General features: G+C 52.9%; 1 protein-coding gene across 2 annotated transcripts in view; it reads left to right on the top strand.

Moving 5' to 3' along the window:
* The window catches only part of COL22A1 (collagen type XXII alpha 1 chain), a 247,900-nt gene that overhangs the window by 66,963 nt on the left and 154,570 nt on the right, over window positions 1–26,367 (top strand). For both annotated transcript variants that reach the window (XR_010837384.1, XM_067017097.1), the window contains exons 7-12: window positions 5,397–5,672; window positions 7,879–7,959; window positions 9,144–9,260; window positions 11,721–11,765; window positions 13,707–13,769; window positions 16,473–16,511. Coding sequence is in view for 1 of the 2 variants with exons in the window: in XM_067017097.1 (XP_066873198.1) it covers window positions 5,397–5,672; window positions 7,879–7,959; window positions 9,144–9,260; window positions 11,721–11,765; window positions 13,707–13,769; window positions 16,473–16,511 (621 nt within the window). In the remaining variant the exon portion in view is untranslated. The remainder of the gene's footprint in view (window positions 1–5,396; window positions 5,673–7,878; window positions 7,960–9,143; window positions 9,261–11,720; window positions 11,766–13,706; window positions 13,770–16,472; window positions 16,512–26,367) is intronic.

The following is a 26,367-nucleotide window of genomic DNA, read 5'->3' as shown; positions in this document are numbered from 1 at the left end:
GTCTCTAGGTCCATCCACGTCTCTACAAATGACCCAATTTCATTCATTTTCATGGCTGAGTAATATTCCATTGTATATATGTGCTACATCTTCTTTATCTATTCGTCTGTCAATGGGCATTTAGGTTGCTTCCATGACCTGGCTGTTGTAAGTAGTGCTGCAGTGAACATTGGGGTGCGTGTGTCTTATTTATTTATTTATTTATTTATTTATTTACGGTACGCAGGCCTCTCACTGTTGTGGCCTCTCCCGTTGCGGAGTGCAGGCTCCAGACATGCAGGATCAGCGGCCACGGCTCACGGGCCCAGCCGCTCCTCGGCATGTGGGATCTTCCCAGACCGGAGCACAAACCCGCGTCCCCTGCATCGGCAGGCGGACTCTCAACCACTGCACCACCAGGGAAGCCTGCATGTGTCCTTTTGAATTATGGTTTTCTCTGGGTATATGCCCAGTAGTGGGATTGTTGGGTCATATGGTAGTTCTATTTTTAGTTTTTTAAGGAACCTCCATACTGTTCTCCATAATGGCTGTTATCAATTTACATTCCCACCAACAGGGCAAGAGGGTTTCCTTTTCCCCACACCCTCTCCAGTATTTGTTGTTTGTAGATTTTCTGATGATGCCCATTCTGAGTGGTGTGAGGTGATACCTCAGTGTAGTTTTGAGTTGCATTTTTCTAATAATTAGTGAGGTTGAGCAGCTTTTCATGTGCCTCTTGGTCATCTGTATGTCTTCTTTGGAGAAATGTCTAGTTAGGTCTTCTGCCCATTTTTTAATTGTGTTGTTTGTTTTTTTAATATTGAGCTGCATGAGCCGTATATATGTTTTGGAGATTAATCCTTTGTCCATTGATTGGTTTGCAAATATTTCCTCCCATTCTGAGGGTTGTGTTTTCGTTTTGTTTATAGTTTCCTTTGCTGTACAAAAGCTTTTAAGTTTCGTTAGGTCCCATTTGTTTATTTTTGTTTTTATTTCCATTACTCTAGGAGGTGGGTCAAAAAGGATCTTGCTGTGATTTATGTCGAAGAGTGTTCTTCCTATGTTTTCCTCTAAGCTTTTTATAGTGTCCAGTCTTACATTTAGGTCTTTAATCCATTTTGAGTTTATTTTTATGTATGGTGTTAGGGAATGTTCTCATTTCATTATTTTACATGTAGCTGTCCAGTCTTCCCAGCACCACTTATTGAAGAGACTGTCTTTTCTCCATTGTATATCCTTGCCTCTTTTGTCATAGATTTGTTGACCATAGGTGCATGGGTTTATCTCTGGGCTTTCTGTCCTGTTCCACTGATCTATATTTCTGTTTTTGTGCCAGTACCATATTGTCTTAATTACTGTAGCTTTGTAGTATAGTCTGAAGTCAGGGAGTCTGATTCCTCCAGCTCTGTTTTTTTCCCTCAAGATTGCTTTGGCTATTCAGGGTCTTTTGTGTCTCCATACAAATTTTAAGACTTTTTGTTCTAGTTTTGTAAAAACTGCCATTGGTGATTTGATAGGGATTGCATTGAATCTGTGGATTGCTTTGGGTATTACAGTCATTTTCACAATATTGAGTCTTCCAATCCAAGAACATGGTATATCTCTCCATCTGTTTGTGTCATCTTTGATTTCTTTCATCAGTGTCTTATAGTTTTCTGAGTACCCGTCTCTGACCTCCTTAGGTAGGTTTATTCCTAGGTATTTTATTCTTCTTGTTGCAATGATGAATGGGATTGTTTCCTTAATTTCTCTTTTTGATCTTTCATTGTTAGTGTATAGGAACGCAAGAGATTTCTGTGTATTAATTTTGTATCCTGCAACTTTACCAGATTAGCTCTAGCAGTTTTCTGGTGACATCTTTAGGATTATCTGTGTATAGTATGTCATCTGCAAACAGTGACAGTTTTACTTCTCTTCCGATTTGGATTCCTTTTATTTCTTTTTCTTATCTGATTGTCGTGGCTAGGACTTCCAAAACTATGTTGAATGATAGTGGTGAGAGTGGACATCTTTGTCTTGTTCCGGATCTTAGAGGAAATGCTTTCAGTTTTTCACCATTGAGAATGATGTTTGCTATGGGTTTGTCATATACGGCCTTTATTATGTTGAGGTAGGTTCCCTTTATGCCCACTTTCTGGAGAGTTTTTATCATAAATCGGTGTTGAATTTTGTCAAAAGCTTTTTCTGCATCTATTGAGATGATCATATGGTTTTTATTCTTCAGTTTGTTAAGATGGTGTATCACATTGACTTATTTGCGTATATTGAAGAATCCTTGCATCCCTGGCATAAATCCTACTTGATCATGGTGTGTGATCCTTTTAATGTGTTGTTGGGTCCTAATATTTAATGTGTTGTTGGATCCTTTGCTAGTATTTTGTTGAGGATTTTTGCATCTGTATTCATCAGTGATATTGGTCTGTAATTTTCTTTTTTGGTAGTATCTTTGTCTGGTTTTGGTATCAGGGTGATGGTGACCTCATAGAATGAGTCTGGGACTGTTCCTTCCTCTGCAGTTTTTTGGAAGAATTTGAGAGGAATGGGTGTTAGCTCTTCTCTAAACGTTACAGAGAATTCACCGGTGAAGCCATCCGGTCCTGGACTTTTGTTTGCTGGAAGACCGCTGTGGTCCTCTCGCAAAGGGTGACGCTGACTCAGACCAAAGCAGTCATAGGGAACTGGGGAGAAATGATGGGATTCTGGACAAGTAGTTTGAAAATAGAACCACCGGGGTTTTGCTGATGGATCTGAGCCATGGAGTGCCCGCCTGAGCCCCCCCCCCACACCAGCTTGGACTCGGGCCTGCCGGCCTTCCTCTGCTCTGTATGGTGCTGGGAGAGATAGAAACATCGGAGAAAGACCCACGTTCTCATGAAGCGCCCCAGGTGGCTCAGGGGTACGGGGCTCAAACAGGTGAAACTGATTCCAAGAAAGAGGCCAGGGTTAATCACGATGATGAGATTATATGCTTTCACGAGAAGTTTCAGGTTATTAGCCAGGGGTTCATAGTTTTGTTTTTCACCTTAACCGCAAGATACCAGCAGACAATGCAGTTAAAGATAAAGTCGAGGTTCCCCTTGGCTGTGCCGAAGCCGTGTGGGTGACCCGAGACAGAGAAACCAGAACACCTGGGTTGCGTCATAAACACTGTGGCTGGTTCCCTGCAGGGCAGTGGGCTCCTTCCTTTAACCTCGGGGCTCTCATTCATTCACTCATATTCCCTTTCTGTTGAGTGCTACTATATGGCATGTGTTGTCCTAGCCGCTGGGATTAAAGAGATGAGCGGTAGAGACAGGGTGCCTGCTTAAAAGGATGGGTGGGGCAGGGCAGGCAAGAAACGGGTGGGTGAAGTAAATGACCCCAAATGCTTTCATATACAGACCCGAAATGCCATGAAAAAATAAATAAATCCAAAGGCCTGAGGATGTGAGAGCAAATGGCCAGGTTAGAACCCAGTTACACGTGTGTGTCAAGAGAAGGCTTCGCTGTGGTGATGTCTTTGAACTTGCTTCATTCATTATAGATAATATTCAGAACAGTGCCTGATGTGTGAGTACCGTGTAAGTGTTTTACACATCTGTACGTTCATTTAATTCTCATAACAACTCCATCAAGTAGGCACTATCACCGGTGCCATTTTACAAATGAGGAAACAGCACACAGAGGTTAAAAAACCTGCCCGAGGTCACACAGCTTAAAAGTGACTTGCCGGTTTGGGTGTGGGCAAGCAATAGACAGCCCAGATTTTTGAAGAGTGTTTTAGTAAAGTGTCTCGGGGTAAGGGAGCTGATGAGGTTAAGGGTCAGGGTTAAGGAAACCAGTGAAAGACATGGTGGTGTCCTGGGATTAGCAACAGCAGGAAGCTCCTGCCCGGGGCCTGGATGGCCTGGGCAGGGAGAGGTTGGTGGTTAGCGGAGACATTGTGTTCTGGAGTCGTGGAGGAGGGAGAGCTCCTAAAGGGCCCCGGCACGTGGGGGAACGTGGCCGTCTGGAACCGCAGGGAAGCTGGGAGGGCAGGAGAGTCAATACCAGACCCCTCTCTCTTCCTGCTCTTTGATTTCCGCTCTCATGGGCCAGAGTAACTGGAAGCCAAAGGGCATCGGAGCCCAGGTCGAGAAGTAAAAGGTCAGAGTCTGGGAGTCCAGATCCAGGTAGAGAGAGGTGGAGCGTGGATATCAGGGCGGATGGAGACTGGACAAGAATATACCCACCCATCCATTTGCTCAGTGAAGACCTGTTGTCTGTGTCACGTCATGTCCCCCACCTCCGTGCGCCGAGGGAGTCTTGATCTTGCCCACTCCTGCATTCCTGACACCTAGCAGGTTGCTTGCCTGTCACAGAGGATGTTCAGTGAGTATCGTGCAAGGGCTGAAAAAATAAGCACATGGATGAGCATACGTTCCTTCCTTCCTTCCTTCCTTCATTTTTTAAAAAATTAATTGGTTTTATTTTTTGGCTGCGTTGGGTCTTCATTGCTGCGCGCAGGCTTCCTCTAGTTGCGGGGAGCGGGGGCTGCTCTTCGTGGCGGCGCGCGGGCTTCTCATCGCGGTGGCTTCTCTTGTTGTGAAGCACGGGCTCTAGGCGTGTGGGCTTCCGTAGTTGTGGCACGCGGGCTCAGTAGTTGTGGCTCACAGGCACTAGAGCGCAGGCTCAGTAGTTGCGGCGCACGGGCTTCGTTGCTCTGTGGCATGTGGGATCCTCCCGGACCAGGGCTCGAACCCGTGTCCCCTGCATTGTCAGGCGTATTCCTAACCACTGCGCCACCAGGGAAGCCCCTCATTCATCCTTAAAACGCAGAGGAAAGTAAAACTTCCTTCCAGAGTTTTCAGGGCGTTTTGCAAAGGACTAGAGGGTAATCCAGTGAACGAGACAGCCAAGGTCCCTGCCACCAAATTGCTTTATTCTACCAGGGCTTCAATTTTGTCTTCAAGGTGAGAGAGAGTTTGGGTTAGTGGATGGGGTCTCAGACTGGCACCTGGTATCTAGACACAGACGGATTCTGTTTTGCTGCCTGCAGTTTTAAAAGAAGCTGAAACCCGTCAGCGTTTCTGGTTGGTCTCACAGATCAAGCCCCTCCTCACCAGTCCCCTTGTAGTTTCACAGAGGTGCTCTTACCTGCATAGCCCCTCGGGTACTTGAGATTTTGACCCCTGGATTAACATGTGAGCCCAGATCTTCCATTTAAGACAAGGTTTAGAACAGCCTGTAAGGTAGGTGTCAGTAACACCACTGCAGTGAGGACACCCAAGGCTTAGGGAGGGGAAGTGATTTGCCCAAGGCTGACCAGCTGGTGAGGGTCACGGCTAGGATGTGACTCGGGTTTGTCGGCTCTGACCCTGTGATCTCCCCGCCCCGGTTGCCTCCCCCCGCCTTTGGTCCCACGCGGCTCAAGGGGCCTCTGGTCCTCTCCTCCCCAGGTGTCCATCCGGCTGGACGGCAAGAACAGGGCCGTGGAGTACAACGCTGTAGGTGCCATGAAGGATGCCGTCAGGGTGGTCTTCCGAGGTCCCCGGGTCCATGACCTTTTCAACCGCGACTGGCACAAGGTGGCCCTGAGCATGCAGGCCCAGAACGTCTCCCTGTACGTCGACTGTGCGCTGGCGCAGACGCTGCCCGTCGAGGAGAGGGAGGACATCGACATCCGGGGCAGGACCGTGGTCGGCAAGCGCCTCTACGACAGCGTGCCCGTCGACGTGAGTACCGGCGGGCCTTCCGCTGCCAAGGTCCTGGGGTCACCAGGGAGAAGCCTCGGGAGCCGGGTGCTCCTGATGTCCCCTACACCTGTGTGTGTCATTGATCAAGTCATCACCCCGCACTGTCTTAGGAGGGAGGAGCCTGACTCAGAAAACCGCCACGTCACCATCACTCATTCATTTGATTATTTAGCCACTTGATCACTTACCATATATATATATTGAGCACCGGCTCTGTGCCAAGCACTCTGCTCTGCACCGGGGACACGGGATATATACCTACATGTATATGTAGACAAATCGCTGGGCAGAGAAATAGAGTTACACAGTTCCCTGTCAATTTAGACTCTTTTCCCTTCTTCTCTGATTGTAAAAAAATTGGAAAATATAGGAAGGTATATGGAAAATAAGTAAAAAATCATCCTCATTTCACCAACCAGGGATATTAACTGGGCAAGACTCTGGCTGGTAATAGCTGTCCTTCCATCGCCATGACATCAGTGTTCTTTCCTTCTTTATTCTTTCTTTTCCCTCCTTAATTCTTTTTTCTTTTTTTTTTCACTTTCCTTTAATGTATCTTTCCTTCCTCTACAAATGCATTCCCACATCTGTACACAGAGACACACACACTGTGAATATACGTGTACACTTATGTGCTGTCTTCAGGCTGAAGTCAGCTCGATCCTTCTGGCTGGGAGTGTCCCCTGCTTCTCGAAAAGTAACCAAATCATGATCTGGGATAGCTCTTTCCAAAGCCATTTCTTTTATTTTTTTACACGTATTTGTATTTCTGTTATCAAATATAGGATTGTTGGACGTGTGCTAGATAGTTTGAAATTTATGTAAATAACATACAGCATGTATAGGCACGTCTTGCTTTTTTTCCTCTCAAAATTATGTGTCTGAGCTTTTATTCCTTTTAGCTGCTGCATAATACTTCATTTTATTGTACATTTTGCTTATCTGTTCTCCTGTTAGTGAATATTTAGATTGTTTTGGTGTTTCACCATCATAACCAGCAAGTCGCGGGTCTTGAACGTGCTGGCACATCTCCAGATGTGCTTTCCTCATGAAGAAAATAGGGTAACACGTGCCTTTGAGGCTGGAGATATATACCCAGTTGGGAGAGTTTGTCTGGGGCATTCAGTGATTAGAGTGTAAGGTAAACAATTGTCTCTCATAACGTGGCTGTCAAGCTGTTGCCTCTTGCTGTGACCTTGAAGTTAGAACAGGGCTGAAAGACCACCTCCAAGCTCACGCAGGTGGTTGCTGGCAGCCTCCCGTGGGCTGTTGGACTGAGGGCCTCAGTTCCTTGCTGTTGGATTGCTGACAGCGGCCCTGGTTCCTCCCTACGTGGGCTTCTCCGTGGGGCAGCTCCCTGCGTGCCAGCTGGTGACCCCCAGGCTGTGTGATGTGTGTGAGAGAGAGAGACCGTGCGTGCCCACACAAAGAAGCCAGTCTTTCTATAACTGATCTCGAAGTGACACGCCATCGCTTCTGCCGTGTTCTGTTCCTTAGAAGCCAGTGACCAGGTCCCTCCTACACTCGGGAATGAAGCCCCACCTCTCGGAGGAGCATCAAGAGATCTGCGGGTGTATTTTTACAACAGCTCCTGAGGGGATGCCTCAGCGTGGTTGCTCGTTTTCAGGGGTTTTCCTAGAAGAGAGGCCACGTGCAGAGGCATGGATGTGACGGTCCGTGGTGCCGTGTGCGGTGCAAAAGCATATACGTTTAATTAGGTCCCACTTGTTTATTTTTGCTTTTATTTGATAGAAGCAAATTTTTAACATAAAAAAGTTCACTTAAGCCACCACATGAGATGAGAGAGTTGAAAACCAGGGCTACCCTGAACCTTTGCAGACTGTTAGTGGCAGCACCACGGCAGGGGCTTTGGCGAACGCAGGGGCCACGGATTGCGGACGGGAGGAGGCGTGTGAGGGGCCTGAGCTGTAGCACATTCGGGGCAGGAGAAGACGCTGCCCCCAGTCTGTGCTGACTCACCTCGCGCTTGGCGCTCGCACCGTTAGGGGGACGGGCTGTCTGTAGATGACACTTAGGCTCCCTCTCAAGTTCAGCTCAGGGTCAGACCATACAGGACCCTGAGGAGGAAGTGGGCCTGATCCCCGAGCAGGGCCGACCTGAAACCAGGGAGGACCTGGGCTCCAAAGCCCCCAAAACTCACTCTCGGCCTCGCTTTCCCTCCCAGTTTGACCTACAGCGGATCGTGATTTACTGTGACTCGCGCCACTCAGAACTGGAGACGTGCTGTGACATCCCCTCGGGTCCGGTGAGCAGAGACTCGGCGTGGAGGGGCTGGTGGGTGGGGAGTGGGTCCTTGGCTTCCCGAGGGAGGGGGCGTCCTGGGTCCCGGCATGGGATCGGGGCACCCGCCATCACAGTGCGCCCTGGGAGGGGGCCCGGTGGTCATCGCTAGGATTCCGTTTCCTGGTCTGGAGGGCATGGGTTGGGGGAGCGGGTCAGGCGGGTCTGTCCCAGCCTCAGTCTACGGCCGCCGGGGCTGCAGCTGAGCGACGAGGCCCAGCTCCAGGGAGCACGGGGCTGAGGTTGGCAGGGGGCGAACGGCGTCCCTGCTGCCAGCGCCCAGAGTGGGGAGGCCGCCGTGCTCTGCGCTGCTCAGCAAGACAGGAGCAGGCCCCACGGGGTCAGGAACAGCGGGCAGAGGCTCCTGGGCCCCCGGCGCAGTTCTGCCTCTGCCAGGGCCTCCCCACCTCCGCCTCGGTCCAGCTCCCTCCCTCTCCATTTACCAAATACCAGTTCCAAGGGTGCTTCCGTAGTCCTGCCTCCCAGAGTAGAAGGCTGAAATCCAGGGACTCGGCGGGCGCGGGCCCCGGACGCAGTGAACACTCGGTCAGCGTGTGCTGTGTCAGGGCGAGTAGGGGGCACGGGCACCCGGGGTGGTCGTTACCAGGGCTGGGGTCCGGAGTCAGCTGAGCCTGACTGTTGAGAGGGAGGAGAGAAAGGAACGGGAGGGAGACAGGTAAGAGCAGGAGAGAGTAAAGGGAAAGAAGGAATGGGGGAGAGGAAGGGAAGAAAGAGGGAGGGAGGGGGCTGGCGAGGGTAAGGAAATAAGTCATTACGGGCACACCTGCTGGGTTCCTGCGTTCCAGACTCTGGACCGGGTGCTTTCTTCCCTCCCGCTAACCCCTCCTCACCGCATTGTGATGGAAACGCCCCTGTCCCCACTCTGCAGAGGTGAGCGCCCGGGCTCAGAGGGCTTCAGTGGTTCCCACAGGCTGCTGAGAGGCCAGTGAAGTGGCAGAGACCCTTGGCCCACGCCAGCCTGACTCCAAGGCCTCAGGGTGCCAGGACCCGCGGTCAAACGCTGCTTGCCCTCCCTGCTCAGGCCCCAGTGTCCTCGGGGTTCCTGGCTCCCCTTGGCCTGGGCAGGGAAGCCCCAGGGAGCAGTGCTGGGCAGGAAGCCAGGTGCTGACCGCTGTGCTTCCCTTCCAGTGCCAGGTGACTGTGTTGACGGAGCCCTCTCCCCCGCCCCAGCCTCATCCCACCTCCGGCAGTGAACAGATCGGGATTTTGAAGACTATCAACTGCTCCTGCCCAGCTGGAGAAAAGGTACCACCCACAGTCCACCCTCAGCCGCCAGCCCAGGGCCCCAGAGCTGAGTGGGGCAGGCTGGTCAGCAGAACCAGCAGTGGAGGTGGGAATTTCCCATCATGCACGTGGGCCGCCAGGGCAGGGTGGCCCCAGGCTCCAGGCGACTCTCCGGTCAAGGGACTGTCCTTGCCCCTTGGGCTTCTCCCTTCTTGATTTCTGTGCACATCGCGACGGGAGCTGCTCAGAGCCGGCTGTGACGAACATCTTCCTGGAGTTCATAATGTCTTCCCAAGGCACTCCTGGTTCCTCCCGGTCTCCTCTTCACTCGTGTGTGCGCCCAAACCAGCCAGATTTGCTCCGGGAGTAAGACTCTGCATGGGCAGCGGCTGAGGGTCGAGGTGTGCTCTGCAGGACACGCCCTCGTCCCTTTCTTGTCAGTGTTCCCTGTAATTAGCTGTACTGTATAACCGAAATGCATACATGAGTAGAGTTTAATGCCTCTTGTTTCTAATTTTAAAACCTAATATGTTTCTGACTGCCACCATCGCCTGCCCTTTAGCCTAGATGAGATGACTCCTCGGGTGCCTGAGGCCTTCATCTGTTTTTCTGTGGACGAACAGCCCTCTTAATAAGAAAAAAATTCCCACTGTTTGAGCAGAATAAACGGATATGTGAGGATGACGACACCGAGATGGTCTCCGTGGAGACCTGCTCGACCGGTGGCCCCCAGGGCCCTCAGTCTACGGCATTCAGTGTATCCATCGCTCTGTCTGCCCCGCCCAGCTCAGGGCCGGCACCCAGGAGGTGCTCCCCAACTTTGCAAGGGCCTTCAGAGACACAGACAAAACGACGAAATTGTGGCTGATTTTCGTTGGAGTGGACACACTTTAAGAATTTCCTAACGGTTTTGTTGCAATAAGCCGCCTGTCCTGGCAGCCTCTCCTCCCTCCCTTCTTCCCTCTCCTCTGTTCTCCTTCACACTCTCCTTTCTCCTTTCCACCCAGAGACCCCCTCCCGAGGAGCTCCCAGTCAAGTGGGGCTGTCCAGCCACGGCCCAGCTGGCTGGGAGGCCACAAGGGGAAGCTCGGTCATGCTGCGAGCTGAGGCTTTGTCTGGGACGTCGCTGGAGTTAGGGGCTTCCGGCCTGGTGCTGGGTTAGGATTGGGAGGAGCCAGAGAGGGAGCCAGGGAGGGTGGTGCACCCAGGGCGCTGGGCAGGGATCCTCATCTGCGCCCCTGGCGGGCTCAGGCGGTCCACAGACAACGTGTTGATCCGGTTCTCACCCATCAATGTCATACCGAAAGCAACTGTCCAAACCCAAGTCCTTTTGAATTCTTGTTTTCCATGGAAAACCCCAAACAGAAAGGGTCACTGCAGCAGCGTGGGGCTTGGCCCACTAGCCTGCAGACTGCCAGGGAGGGCGGCCGACGCTAGCTCTGCCCAGTTCATGGTTTCCCCCGAGCCCTGCCCTGGCGGGGCCCCTCGGGAGGAAGTCTGGGGTCAAGCAGGCCTGCATCCTGTCTTCCCGCCACCTTCTCACTCTCTAGCTCACAAACACCTGCCGGATCGCCACTGACCTCCTGAGCTTGGCTCACAGATCCCCTCCCCCACCTGTCCCCACTCTGTGTGGCCCCTGGTGGGTCCTAGTGGCCCTTCTAGCCTCATCTCACTCCGCTTTCCCCTCCCAATTTCTAGGCAGGCAGGAATGTCCTGTTCCTCTGCGAGGTCGTGATCTTTCTTGCCTTCTGGAATTTGCCTATGTAGCATCTTGTGCCTAGAACATCTTTTTCCCTCCCGCCACCCCTTTTAATCTGCTAATGCCTGTTCTTCTTTCAAGACATCCCCAAAGACTCCTTTTCTGATCCCATTGTTAGTGTCTGTATGATCTCCCTCCTCCCTTCCTCCCTGCCTGCCTGCCTTCCTTTCCATTCTTCACATCCATCCATTCGATACCTATTCATTCAGCCCCTGCTATTGGGGACATTATGACCCTTTCTTTCCCTCTTCTTCCATCGACCATAACGATGATCACATTGGATTAAAACTGCCTACTTGTCTCTACTTCCATAAGCTCGTAAATTCCAGATGGCGAAGGCTGAATCTTTCCATGTCTGTATTTGCAGCCACTGTGTGAAATAGTGGTTGAATTGATGGATAAGTGGACCCAGGGTATGAAGGAGGGATGGGATGGCTTATTGGGCGATGCCACCCAGAGGTTGAGGCTGGCATTTGTAAATGGGTGGATGATCTTTCCCCCAGTGGCTGTATTTGGAGGCCACGTCCAAGTTCCCCATGTAGGTTGGCACTTTGAGAACGGGTGCTCGGCTCCAGTGAACTTTGTCCAACCTACTGATCGGCGCGTGGCTTTCTAAGGGGCTGGCGTATGAGCAGGTGGAGGGGATAACCAACTCGTAAAGAGAGAAGAAGGGGGAAATTAAAACACAACCTCACTTGTTTCTTTTGTCTTTCTTCCTTTAGGGTGAAAAGGGCTTTGATGGCCCAGTGGGACCCCCCGGCCCAAAGGTCAGTATCGGAGCCGGCAGAGAAGCCCTTTAGAGCGTGAGGTCCTTTGGTTCGCTCTCTTCGTAAGAAGGAGGAAAATACTCCCGAACAACAGTGTCTTAGATTACTGTCCTGCGGGGTTGTGCTTCTGAGCTTGTTGAGAAGGAAGGAGAGAGCAAGTGGCATAAAGTCCGTAACCTCTGAGTCCCTCCCCGGTTCGGAGCGTCCATTTCTCAGCCTGAACGTGTGATCGAGAAGGAGACCACGCGTGCCCGGGCTCAGATGCTGTTCTCGCTCCGACAGGCTCAGCCCTCCGTGGTCAGCTAACTCCGCATCGATCCTTTCTGGCCTCTCTATATTCCAGAAACTTCGGGGGTTGCGCTTTAAAGAGTCTGTTTGTTCAGGACGCACGGTCTGTTTGCCTGACACGCGTGAGATTCTTTTTGTACACGTTTTCCAAACTCACGAACTGCTCAAGGCCAGGTGCCTCCCTGTGGGCTCCTCCCTCCTCAGCCGTGGACCAGCCTCTTCCCTGTCCACCACTGCCCACGTTTACCACATTTACGGAGCTGGACAGGGCTGTCGTCTCGCATCATTGTTTCGGTCTCGGAAAGCTGAGACCCAGAGAGGAGGTGTGCATTGCCCGGGGTCACACGGAGGCTGAGGGAGGAGGTCAGCGTTGCCCAGTGGCCATTACCTGGTCTGGTGTTGGAAAGAGGGGCTGAGTGTGATGGTGCAGACACCTAGCGACGACTGCTTCCCCTGCCCTTCCCTCCCCCCTTCTCCCTCTCCCCCTCCCCCGTCTCCGTCCCTCCCTCTCTCCCTTTCTCCCCCTCCCTCTCACCCGTATTACTCATGTTCACATTCATTCAGTGCGTCACCACTGAACATCTCCTAAGGTCCCTTTGGTCTTCTCCCTTCTTCCTTCCTCTGTATGTACCTCCTTCCCCTTCCCCTTCTCTCGCCCTTCTCCCCTCTGTCCCCAGTGTGCTAGGATGGGGAGGACAGACAGACAGACAGACACACGCACAACACAGGAGGCCCAGGGTGCCAGGTGTTCGCTGCGAGAAAGAGAGCAGGGGCTTCGGCCTTGCTGAGCAGCCCCGGGGCTGGCAGATGGAAGAGAGCGAAGCTGTCTGGGGGTTTGTGAACCTCTAAGTAGAAAACGTTTGTCTGAAGCAGTGGCCGTTCACGGAGCGACCGAGCTGTGCTGTGGTCGGACAGATGTGGGGTTGTGCGGACGGCAGAGCCCGACCCCTGACCCTGGGAGAGAAGACGAGGTGGGAGGGAGGGGATTCTAGGGAGGGAAACAGGTCCCATCACCTGCAGATAAGCCTGGCGGCCGTGTGGCCGATTGGCAGTCCTGGCCCTTTAGCCGGCGTCCCAGGCCGTCCGTGGTTGAGATGCTGTGTGAACACCTTGATTCCAGCGGCTCTTGTTCACCTAGAGGTAGCTCAGGTCGTGTCCACAGGCATGGCCTGGTGGATCCCGGGTGCCCAGGCCAGTTCTGGGTGCAGGGATGTACCAGGTGCCATGTCCCCGGACTCAAAGCCAGTAGGAAGAGGCCCGACGGGGTGGGACGCTGGGTTGGGGGGGCGGGGCTGGGGGGTGGTGCTGAAGCTTCCTGGGGAGGCTCCAGGATGCCTGGGAGGCCCGCCCCCCCAGCTGGGTCCAGTAGGATGCATAGGAGCTGCCGTTCCCGTTTCCAGGGCCAAGCGTGCGATGCTTTCACCCACTTGCCTTCTCCACGTGTCCTTCGTTCCGGAAATCGGGAGTTTGAGAAAATTACTCGGATGCTTCTTCGCTCTCCGGGGGTGGGAGGCTTGGTCTCATGATGCAGTTGGCAGTGACAAAATCGGTTGCTTCCAGGAAACTGGGGCAAGGTGGGCCGTGGGCAGCTGGTGTGGGAGAGGTCGGTCGGAGGACCCGACCCAACGCTCGTCTCTGGTTTCCACCCCTCAGGGGGACGTGGGAGCCTCGGGGCCGGCTGGCGCTCCTGGACCCAAGGGAGAGAAAGGAGATACGGTGAGTGAAGGCCCCTCCGCATGGCCAGCGGGGGGGGGAACCCCTCTGCATGGGCACGGGAGGCCTGCCGGCCGCTCCAGCCTCACCCTGCACCACCCCGCCCTCACCCCCCAGAGGCTGTGCTCCAGGTTGGCGGTGACGACTCCCCCAGCCGGCCATGTCTCACCCTGGCCGCTGCAGACGGTTTTTCCTCTACGGGGAATCATGTTGCCCTCCGTCCACCCACGTTTGCCCCTCACCTCCCCTTCCTGCCTGGCTCACGTTTTCGCACCTTTCAGACTCGACCGGGCGTACTGCTCCAGGGTGTCCTTGCGACCCCAGCTCTGGCTCACGCCCCCGGTTCTCGCACCTCCCCGGTGCCTGTCAGTCCCCCCGCGTCCGCTGACTCCCCGATACCTCGGTCTGCGGTTTGTTGGTCCAGCGTCCCCGGCATCTGGCCCGGCACAGACTGCGTTCACGGGTCCTTCGGTTGATGAGCGAGCACAGTGGGTGGTGGGTCGGGGAAGAATTACAGAGACAAACGATTCGTGGTGCAGGGCGGGGCTCAGGAGCCACGTGGCTGGGACGCAAAGGCTGGCTCCACCAAGATACTTAACCTTTCTGTCCTCAGTCTCCTCATCTGTAAAGTGGGGAGGATAAAATTAACTGTCGAGCTGCACGATGAGGATTAAACGAGTTAGCGCATGTACACAGTTCGTAACAGTGCGGAAGCAAGGTAAATGCTATTGTTCCTCTCTCGTTGCCTGGCCTGGTGGAAGCACCAAACCCATCCTTCAGCCTGCACCTTGTAGCGTCGATAGCACAAGCTCGGAGTCAGGTGGACCTCAGTAGTTGTCCCTGGCTCCAGCCTCCATCAGCTGTGTGACTGTGGGCAGGTTGCTTGACCTCCCTGAAGACCTCATTCGCTCCATGAGCAGAATAAAGAAAAGAGCAACTTTGTCTATAAAATGCCTGGCCCGTGGTAGGAGGTCAGTGAACGAGAGTGAGTATAATCAGTTCCTTTTAGGTTCTCAGTGCTCGGGAAACCGGACGACAGGACGGAGCCACTGCCCTAGAAGAGTTAGCCTGGCAGATACCCCCGTGCCATCACCTGAGAGCTCATGATTGTGGCTGTGCCGCCTGCCCTCCTTCACAGGGGCTTCACGTCGGTCCCTCCTTACTCCTTAGAGCAGCTCCTTAAACTTAGGCTCAGCACTCACGGTGGGGAGGTTGCAGGATTTTCAGACGTGCCTGATGCGCTCGCGATCACATCCGGTGCTCTGCCTGCGTGTGGCAGAGGCGGGGTTTGAATCTGCTTTAATCTGAGTCTTGTGCCCGCTTGCTGGGCTGCGCCCTTCACCCGCACCACACACGCCTGCCTCCTGTGCAGAGGTAGGAAGCACCTGCTCTGCGCAAATGAACATGGAAATAGGAAGAGAGGCTCATATTTAACAGCGTTCGTGGTGTGCCGGGATCTGTGCTATATGTTTTACAGATTTCTGGCTCATTTAACCCTCACATCAATGTTGTGAGGTGAGGGCTAGTGAAACACCCATTTTACTGATAACACAGGAAAAAAACCAGGCTACAGAGACTGCCTGTGAGAGGGCACAGATGTCGGACCTAACAGACAAAGCCTGCAAAGTAGCCATTGTAATTATATCCAGAGAACTGAAGGAAGCCATTCGGAAGGCAATAGAGGGGAGTATCGTGACATTATCTCATCAAATATAGAACATAAAGAGGTAGAAATTGTTAAAAAGAACCAAATGGAAATTCTAGAACTAAATGGAAATTTTAAAGTACAGTCAATGAAATGAAAAGGAAGATCACTCGAGAGGCATGACAGTAGGTTTGAACTGGCTGAAGAAAGAACCAGCATTCTTGAGAACAGATCAGTAGCGATCATGTAATCTGAAGGTCAGAGAGAAACAATAATGAAGAAAAGTGAGCGAGAGCCTCAGAGAAGTGTGAGGGCCCGTGAAGTGCGTCAGCGCACGTGAAAGGGGTACCCGGAGCGGAGAGAAAGGAGCAGAAAAAGCGTTCAGAGAGATCACGGCTGAAGACATCCCGAATTTGACGCAGAGCAGTAATCTACACGTTCAAGAAGCCTCAGGAAGTCCAATCAAGAAAAACACTTTATTTTTAGTTAATTAATTAATTTATTTATTTATTTTTAGCTGCGTTGGGTCTTCGTTGCTGCGCGCGGGCTTTCTCTAGTTGCGGCGAGCGTGGGCTCCTCTTCGTTGCTGTGTGCAGGCTTCTCACTGCGGCGGCTTCTCTTGTTGCGGAGCACGGGCTCTAGGCGCGCGGGCTTCAGTAGTTGCGGCTCTCGGGCTTAGTTGCTCCATGGCACGTGTGGTCTTCCCGGACCAGGGCTCGAACCCACGTCCCCTGCACTGGCAGGCGGGTTGTTAACCACTGCGCCACCAGGGAAGTCCTACACTTTAAATAGGTGAATTACGCTCTGTAGATTATATCTCAGTAAAGCTGATGTGGAAGAAAGAATAGTACCAAAATACTGAGTTGTTGGAAAAATTAAATGAGATAAAACTCACGAGAATCTACCCTCAGTAAATGACAGTGTCTTTTAGAGGCTCCTTGGCAGGGCTTATGAGAAAGCAGCCCACCATTTTGAATCCCAGGGCACATCTGCCATGTGTGATGTCATGCCGTGGAGATGCTTCATAAAAAACCTTTGCCTTCTCTGCTTTGCTTTTCCAGGGCAGAGGACCTTTTGTCCAAGGAGAAAAGGGTGAAAAGGTAAGCACCTCCCTGCTGTCTCATTGCTCCAAGGGCCGTGGATGTGGCCCGGGAACAGGATGGGGCGCTTGGGTTCGGGAGAGTTGTGTGCTGCCGCGGTGCTGCCTGGTAAGAATTTGGGTGGGAGGGGAGGAGGTTTCCTGGGCCGAGTGCCTCCGTGTGTGCAGTGGGAGGGAAGGGCTTGTTGAGGACGTGGATGGTTCACAGTGCTTAGAGCAGAGGGTGCTTAATGGTGCTCATGGAAATCGGGAGGCAGAGCTCCAGACGTGCTTTGAGGACCAACATACAGGGCATTCAATGTCAGAATGTGTTCAGGCCTTGTTTGCAGCGATGGGAAGGCCTGGGACGGTCTGTGCGTGATCGGACATGCTGAGAAGGTTTGAATAGCAGGTGCCGATAGACGCGAGAGCGGGGCAGACCAGAGGAACTTGGGGAATAGTCGGGAGATGGTTGCAGAAGTACGAAGGCAAAGATGATGAGGGACAGAGTCACGGGTGGCAGCAGGACCAGACAGGCGGAGGAACGGAGGCCTATTCACATTCTCCCTGGATATGAATGTTGCACCTTCTTTAACCTTCATCAGTCGTGATGAAGATGTACAAGGTCGACAGATCCTGGGAAAGAGGGGATTCCTTCTAAAGAGGAAAGCTTCCTTAAGGTGTCAGCCTAGAAGGAGAAATAAAAAGCAGTCACTAAAAATGCCATTTTCCACTCACACCAGCGATTAAAAATACATCTCCCATTTCCCAGGAGAGGCAGCCACAATACTTTGCAACATACATTTATGTTGATTATTTTGCCGGAGTTTAGGCACCTGTAGACTCAGAATGCAGGGCATTGGACCTCGGAAGGATATCATTATTCAGAGGGGGGCTCACATCAACCCCTTGCGTAGGGCTGATGGTGTAAAGCAGGTGCCACTCTGTCAAGTTACTATGGAAACAGAGCTTTCACGTGCCCAGCTCGTTCTCTCCGTGTAGCACCTTTTATTCAGTCCGTTCATGTCTAGAGATTTACTCTAAGGAGATAAATCAAGGCTGTGCACAGGTACACACCCGCACGTTTCGTAATTACAGCGTGATTTATAAGGCAGCCTGGAAACGACTGTAATGCTCTGTGGTGGGCAAAAGGTAACATGGGTTATTGTACAGCTAAATAATACAACGGCATTTAGGGACACAAAATCACATTTAGAAGGGTAAATAATGACCCAGAAAACGAAGGTAGCATTTTGTTAATTTTTAATTAAACACACTGCAAAATATCTATCCGATATGACCCCGGCTCTGTGTGTGTGTGTGTGTGTGTGTGTGTGTGTGTGTGTGTGTGTGTGTGTGTGTGTGTGTGTGTGTGTGTGTGTGAGGCTCAGAGAGGGAGGCTGATTCTGGGGGCAAACCCCTATTGTTAACCACTGGTTGTCTGTGGGTGGCAAAGCTGTGAGAGTATTTACTTTTTCCCTTACTTCCTTTGTGTCTTCATTTATTCCACAATGAACTTCTCTTTTTTAACCTCTGTTAGAAGCACAGGCGCACACACGCACACGTAATAACTACTGCACAGGAATACAGAGCCGTTTGAGAGACAGTGTGACACACAGCCTAACACGAGCTTTGCACCAGGCAGACCTGGGTCAGTCGAGGCTGTTCCCAGGCTCTGCCATCAGCGTCTGGGTCTCCTGCTGCCTACAGCAGGGCTGGCGGCACCATTTTCCTCGATTCCCGTGTGGTCGCAAAGCACAGCACCTGGAACCTAGGCGCTAAGATTTGATAGTTGCCATCATGCTCGGTTCCTGAAAGCCCAGAACCCGGGCACAGGGTATTAACAGGACACCCGCATGGTCCTGGGGTTCAGGACTGGGGCTGCCAGAGCCCTTGAAGTCAGGGCACTCAGCATGGGTCGTGCTTCCCAGGCAAGACCAACGTGCAGCTCCTGGGCCGGCTTGTCGTCTGAGTGACGTGCGGTCCTTCTCTCGTGCTGGTGCCACCAGGAGAAACTGACAGGCCCCCCTTTCTCCCATGAGCAGCAGCTGCATCTCTGCCCCGTCTGTTCCGGTTGAGCTCAGGACAGGCAGCCCTTTGCTTCTGGAGGCGCCTCCCCGGTGCCCCAAAGCCCAGGCTGCAGCGCTGCGCTCAGGACCTGAAGCTGCCGGGCCACAGTCCCAGCCGGGAGACCTCCTCACGCCTCCGGTGCTGGCAGGAGAGACGCGTAGCTGAATAGACTCCGGCCCTCCTGGCTCTGTCTTCGGTTGACGTTCTCTCGCGGTTGGGCATTTTTAGCAAAGTCTGAGTCTAGATTCTGCCGCATCTGAGCTCTGTGATTCGGGATGAGTCACCTCCGTCTCGGGTCTCTGCTCCCTCAGCTGTCGAAACGAAGGGGTGGGATGTGGTGACGCATCAGGGGCCTCGCAGGCGGCAGTTCTGAGACTTGGTCGCCAGCCCACCGCCAGCCTCAGTCCCTGGGGCTGTTGTCTTCCGCAACTCGGAGTCTCTGCTTCCCCTCCAAGGACGCAGCGAGGCCAGGGAGAGGCAAGGGGACAACAGGATCCACAGAAGGGAGAAGGCCACTGGTGACTCACGCACTTGGACAGAGCTTAACAAACTGGCTTTTTTGCTTGAATATTCTCTCGAAAGCAGTCGCAGAGTACCAAGGGGACTGGATGGACTGGAGCCCGATGTGTCCAGAAATCACGTTTTACGCTGAATCTTGCTGTGGTTTTTTCTTTTTTAAATTTTTGGTGAGGTAATCAGCCACTGTGACAATGTGCATTGACCTGTCTGAGGGCCAGGCACCGTGTAAGCTGTGTCCCATGCTTTATGTCTCATTATTAAGACAGGGAAGGCACGGCTATGCCCTTTTCACAGATGAGAGAACATACCTTCGAGGTTAAGTGACCTGCCCAAGGTCACAGTTAGTAAGATGGCTAGAAAACACAATCCCTCGTGAAGGGAAGCTGGAAGGCTGCTTGAATTACCCCTTTTCCTGCAGCTGAGGAAACTGAGGCTCAGAGAAGGTGAGTGACCGGCCCAGTGTCGCACAGCTGGAACAGTGCCGGAGCTCTTGGCCCCCTGACTTTCCCAGCGCCCCCCCCAAACGCCCAGGACCACTGTGTGGTGCTTTGTTCCTGGGCTGCCTCTGCCCCTCGTTTTGGAAGCCAGCCTTCTCTCTGGTTCCTGTTCCACCCCACGTTCACCACGGGTTCTTGGGACAAAGCTCCCTCAGTGTTTTCATATGTATGAAATCGGGCTCAGGGAAAGGGGGAAGCAGGCTTTTAGCGGCTGCCTGAAAAGACCTGCACGTAGCCCAGGTGTTGGGGGCATATGGAAGGAGAGAAAGATAGGCACGGACCCTCCTTCACAGCGTCCGGAAGACAGCTGGCGCTAAATAAATGCTTGCCTAATGCGTGAATGGGTGGATGGAGTGTGGACCTCCGTCATCCAGGACCAAGAGCCAGTGGAATGGTCAGAGTCTCTGCAGTCAGAAAGGTTCAGCTTCAAATTCTGGCTCCGCTTCATGTGGAGCCTCGGGTTCCTTTTCTGTAAAAGAGAGAAAGGGAATGATAATGGTTCCTACCAGGCGAGGGTGCTGGGAAGATTGACCCAGCGCCCCTCCTAGCAAAAGCCCTCATGACGGGTGGCGCTGCTGTTCTTGCCCCCCGCCCATCATCACTGGCAGTGCTGTCGTGGTGATGATAGAGGAGGAGGAGGAGGAGAGGGTATCAGCAGCAGCAGCAGCATGGTTTGGACCAATGCTGATGGGCTGGTTTGGACCCGTTTTGGGGGGAGTCAGGGGGAGCAGGGAGGGGTGATGACTTCCGTGCCCTTCCCACCCTTGGTCCTTCCATGTTGACAACATAATAAGCACAGTGAAGATGTTGGTGTAAGGTTTCCTATGGTTGGACACTGAGTCTTTTGCATGGAGATGTGGTCCATGAGCCCCGCGGTAGAAAATAATTCAGAAACAACAAAAACAAGGGCAAAGTGGGTGGTGTCCAGTGAGCTTCCTTTTGCATCCCGAGCGTCCTTCTGCTTTGGGGCATTAGAGCCCTCAGGGGAGGAACCCCACAGAGAGGCTGCGTTGTCGTCCCTTCCTGGACCCACAGCGCCCTCTGGTGTCGGGAAGCCAGAGCGTCGCTCCAGTTTTCCTCTGCAGGGGTCCGTGTGATACCGGCGAGATCTCTGCTCTTTGGGGGCGTTCCCCTTTCCCTTAGGAATCTAGCACCTCGGAGGACGAGGGCAAAGAGAGCTTTCGTTTTGTGCTCAAATGTGGGCTCAGGTGATGGAAAGAAAGCAGGTTCCGGGAGTTGGGCAGACCTGGTTTGGATCCCAGCTGTGCAGTGGCTGGGTGAGCGTTGGGCGGTGTCTCTCTGAGCCTCAGCTTCCTCATCTGTAAAGTGGGGCCATTGATGCCCACCCCTTAGGGCTGTTGTGGGGCTTACAGGAGGTTGGCAGTGCCTGTGACAGCACCTGGCTTAGTCCCTGGCACGTGGAAGTGCATGTTAAAAATCCGTCCCTTATCTTTATTCCTTTCTTTTGTCTGCTAGAAGCTATTGCTAAAATCCATAAAAGAGTGACAGACGTGCTTCTTCAGTAAACAGCGCTCAAGTACCTAGTACGTGGGGGAGAGTGGTGGGTTCACAGAGCTGTAGAACATGGCCGGGGCCTCCCGCAGAGGCTCACTCAGCAATTCAGCGGAGGAGACGTGCACACACATTCTGGTCACGTGGTTATCTAATCACGAGTGTCTCTGCTTCTTCCTGGTCCTTAATCGAGTCTGTTGTGCCACCTCCATCCTCCACCGTTAACACACTCGGAGGGTGAGATGCTGTCAGGAGACCCTGCCTAGGACACCGGCCACGTCAGCGCTGCACCTTGAGGGTTTCCCACGATACTCGGTGTTGTACTGCTGGGGTTGCTTAGAGAAGGAAACTAAGAAATGTCTAGGAAATTATCGTAAGCACAGCTCCAGTGAAGGGAGAAACAGAAGCAAAACGACCTCAAGCGGACTCTGTTCTTTATAAGTACTCTTAACAAAGAGCAGCCGCAGCAAAAAATGGAAACAACCTGGTGGAAAATTGCATTTCTTCAACCAGAAGGACATAAGTGGAAATTAGGAAGCCCTTATATAGGTAGATGTGCGTGCGACATGGTATAAATGAAATAGCAGAATAGGAAGCCTTATGCGCTCACACACAAGATGCATGTGCAGTGAGGCCAGCCAGTGCACTGGGGTAGTGGGATTGGGGATATCTCACGCCCTGTTAATTGCTTTTTACGTTGCTATAACGTTAGTGCTTTTGCAAAACATAAACATTTAACTAACAGCTAGAGCTTAAACTTAATATGATGAAAAAATAAAAAATAATAGTATATTTACAGTTGTTCACGCATGAAATCCAAAAGCAGTATGATTTTGGAGGGAAGCGCCCTCTCTCCCAGCAGGGGGCGTTTGCTGAATCCTGGGTGCTGTGACGGCTGCTCCCGGGTGACAGAACATGGCAGCGGCTGAGGGTCCGGCTTTGGGAACCTGGCACTGCCCCCTGTCTCGCTCTGTGACCTTGGAAAGGTCATTACAGTTCTCGGTGCCTGTTTTCTCATATGTACACTGAAGATGACAGTAACAATAATAGGCTCTTGTAAGATTGAAGTGAGGGTTAAGTGACTGCATCCACGGAGAGAACTTAGCAGAGCACCTGGCAGATCAGAAAGCGTTAGTGGGAATCAGGTCTAAGCCACCTGGGCACTGGATTCTCTGAGCGTGATGATCACTTCGGACACATTATCTACATTAGTGCAAACAGAACGACAGACTCGGTACTTCCACTTAGAAGCCCCGGGACAGTGTTCTTTCCCCCAGGGCCTGGGGCCGTGCGATGAGGCCTGGATATCCCTGCAGCCATGCAGTGAGCCACGTGGGGTAGGGCAAAGGTGACGCGCACACGTTGGGCCCAGCGTGGACCCTTGCAGGTGACGTTGCAGAGCGGAGTCCGGGCTCACCTAAGCCAGCATCGCCCGCTGCTCAGATACACGGGGCAATGCATTTCCTACCGGGGCTCTTTGTTTTCCTTACGAGCAGCTGCTGGTGTTACTATTTTTTTTTTTTTTTTTTTTTTTTTTTTTTTTTTTTTTTTGTGGTATGCGGGCCTCTCACTGTTGTGGCCTCTCCCGTTGCGGAGCACAGGCTCCGGACGCGCAGGCCTAGCGGCCATGGCTCACGGGCTTAGTTGCTCCGCGGCATGTGGGATCTTCCCGGACCAGGGCACGAACCCATGTCTCCTGCATCGGCAGGCGGATTCTCAACCACTGCGCCACCAGGGAAGCCCTGGTGTTACTATTTTAATTAGAGTTGGGATAGGATGTAGAAGGTGGCCCTCAGGTAGAGACCAGCCTAGACCTGGTGCGGAGGAGACTCCCCCGCCCCCCGTTTCCCTCGAGTGGAGAGTAACAGAGGACAGAGCAGGGAGAGGGCTTGCAGCCTCTCATCAAGTCTGGCTCACACCTTGTCGATGGTGGTGACCCTTGGGAGCCACAGGGGACGGGATTGTGGCAAAGTGCCCCGTAAAGCCACGCTTGGGTCAGCAACTGTGTACTCAGCACTTGGTAGAGGGGGGGAAGAAACCAAAGCAACCACCACCAAAAAGTCCTCTCTTCAGCATTTTCACAGAAATCTGTATGGCAGTAAATAAAACTTCGTATGGATTTTGTGCTCGGATTTCACAGTGCAGTGCCCCAGAAAAACTACGCGAGCAAATAGAAGGAACTCAGCTGAATTTTACTGGGCTGGTTGACTCAGTAGCAGACAGAATTTTAGGTCACGCAGACATCGGTTCCTTGTCTTTTATGGCTTTCTTCCATTTTTATCGGGACCATAAACCTGACGGGGAAAGAGGACTCTGAGCCAGACAAATAGCAGAGGCTGTTCTGACGTCCTGGGATGCTGCCTCTAGAAACTTCAGCCGAATGTCCTGCAGCGGCTGCCCGAGCTGAGCGCGGGTCATCGTGGGGGAAGTCCTTACGGGTTGGTTCACCACGAAGTTAAACAAATAAGGTGCCGATTGGAAAACCGAGGAAAGAGGCCACGGCCATCTCTATGGCACTAAGGAGGGCTGTTAGAAGGCCAGGTTCAGAGCTGTCAGCGGAGGTGGGCTGCTCCCCACATGCTGTTCCCCACATGCTTATTCCAAACCAGGCCCCCGAGAAGCCCGCTGCCTCCTGTTCTCTGGTGATTTGAAACTGGACAAAGCAGTCTCCCCCGCATTGCTGGGGACCTGAAGATCCAGCCCCTCAGGAGGGGCAGTGGCTTCGGAGCACTGTGGGTGCCTGGGCCCGGCGGTGGGGCGGGGTGCCCGGGACTTCTCAGCTCCAGACGGCTTCCTTTGGCTCAGTCTTGCTGTCCTATTTGGAACATGCAACTGCACGTGAATTTGCGTTTGATTTTTAAACGCCGCGGTGGTCACACCATTCCCTCCTGACCCCTGCTCAGCCGCTCTGTGTTGCTCGGAGGGTCAAGTCCCCTGCACGTTGTGGCCCCAAGAGACCCTCCCCCGTCTCTGTCTCCTGCCAGTTCTGGGTCCGTCTCTGCGTCCACGTTTCCACCTCCCCGGCATTGATTCCTCCTCCTTGCACGTCCACCGCTCCCGTCTCCTGTGGAATCCTGCAGATGCTTCTGATGCAGTAACCTTCGGGGTGTCAAACAGGGAGCCAGGTGGTTCCACAGTCATTGTCTTACTGGGCCCTCCCAGTGAGGGCAGGTGGAGGATATCACCATCATCATTTCATGGAAAAGGACGCTGAGACTTAGGAAAATGCTCCTACACGTCGACGTTCTCACTGTAGAAGCTATAGGAAGAGGACGAAGTAGTTTATGGTGAGCTCTGGTTTGTTCAAAAGTGTAACACCTACCCGGTTTGGATCTGGTCCTGTGCTGGAGGGCTGGAGAAGGACAGGAGAATGGCGGACGTGAACTTCGGGGTGGGATCCATCCAGCCATCTGCGCTGAGAGTCAAAGTGGGTGGAGGGGTGGAGGGTGAAGAGTGTCTGGAAGAACGTCTGCGTCACTGAGGAGCTCATAGGGCAGAGAGGCGGGTGGCAGTGACGCTCCCGTTCACATGGTCCTGGTCAGCCCGCGGTCTGAGGTCTGAGCTGGCTGAGAGCCCTTCCTGTGAAGCGTCACCGCAGTGCATGTCCCACTTCATGGGACAGTCAGACCCACTCTCACAGTGACATTTCTCTGATCGCCACGTGACAGACGCACCTTGTGCCATCCACAGTGTGAAAGACTGAGTCCTCCCCACCTGAGTGAGTTCTTTCTTTGGTGTCTTTCAACGGCAGGCTGTACTTGAAATTGCGAGGCGAGAGGATTTCGCGGAGGTGGAGATGGACTGTACCGGCGGGTGGGCAGTGAAGCGCGGGGTCTGCTACCTACGGATTTTCTTCCCAGTGGCCCCTTTCCAGAGCGGTGACCAGGAAACGCCCTCAGAAAGCGTAAGGCGCTTCTGCATAGCACGGGGTTCTGGTGTAGGTGAGACGTGTGCCGTCGGCAGGGGCTGATGGGCACAGTTATTTCGCAGATTCTGTCCGAAGGGATGGGTGGGCCGTTAGCACTGGCAGCCGTGGAGAGCTCGGTGGCCAGCACTTGGTGATTTTGTCTGCGACAGTCGAGTGACTTTGTCTCAAAGAAGGTGCCTTGTAGTGGAAAGAATCATGACATCGGCCTTTTATTGACCACTTGATACCTGCCAGCTGTTCACTTTACGGGCATCAGCCTCCTCCTTGGAGGAGCCTGGAGCAGGCCCAAGGGCACAGAGTGGTGAGGGAGGGGCTGAGGTGGTGTCTGTCCGACCCTGCACGCCCCATCCCTAACCACTGCGCTGGCCAATGCCGGTTCCCTGCCCTCCCCCAAAAGGGATGCTTTTATCTGAGAGTTCTTGACCCTCAAAACCCATGTACCTTGTAGGAATCGACTTATCTTATGCCATGACTACACCGTAGAGCCTCTGAGCCATGAAGTATACATTGTACGTGTGTGCTTGTATGTGCGAAACCTCTAACATGAATTTATGCCACTTGCCGCCAGCTCTGGGTCTCATTCTCTTTTTTCACAGCTGGCGTAATCAGCGCCCCCGACTCCTATTCTTAGCCTGTGCCTTAATGTGCATTATTCATGGCTATCAACTTGGATAACTGTGGTCGAGTGCCTTCTATTTTTATCATAATTAAAGGGTTTAGGGGAAAATAGGTTCAGCTGCTTATGTGCCCTCAAATAGCCTTGTAGGTTGGGGCAGAATGCTGGGAGTTGGAAGAAATATGCCGCAGACCCTGTCCGTGGTGCTGAAGGACACGTGGGGGAAGTTTTGAGTTCACGGGTTCTCACGGCCCCAGGCAGAGCTGGAATAAGAAAGTCTAAACTTTTTTCCAGCCCCGTCTGACACTCAGGCTCTTGCCAAGTTTCGTGGCCCAGCCGCAGGGCCAAGGGCTTCATACAGGAGGGGAGAGCATTTACGGGAGGGTAAGTGCCGGACTGCTAGGCAGCTGGGCTGGGAGGGCAGGGGAGGCCAAGGGCCTGCACCCTAGACACCGACCGGCTGGACTCAGATCCCAGCTCGGCCACCTAGCAGCTCAGGGCACTGGGCAAGTCCGTTCCTCAACCCCTGCCGCCCGTGCTTTCCTCACCTATGAATTGGCGACTATAATTCTGCTGGCCTCAGAGGGTTACAAGGAGGATGAAGTGAACTAATGAAAATAAGTGACTTACATTTGTAAAAAGTGCTTGTAAATGTTAAGTATAATTACCGCGATACCAGCATAGTTTTCCACCTTCTACACCAAGTGACATCTTCTGCGTCCTCTGCATCAATGAG

The sequence above is a fragment of the Kogia breviceps genome, chromosome 17, assembly GCF_026419965.1.
Source record: "Kogia breviceps isolate mKogBre1 chromosome 17, mKogBre1 haplotype 1, whole genome shotgun sequence".
Lineage (NCBI taxonomy): Eukaryota > Metazoa > Chordata > Mammalia > Artiodactyla > Physeteridae > Kogia > Kogia breviceps.
Note: the sequence above shows the minus strand (reverse complement) of the source record. Positions and strands in the feature narration are given on the sequence as shown.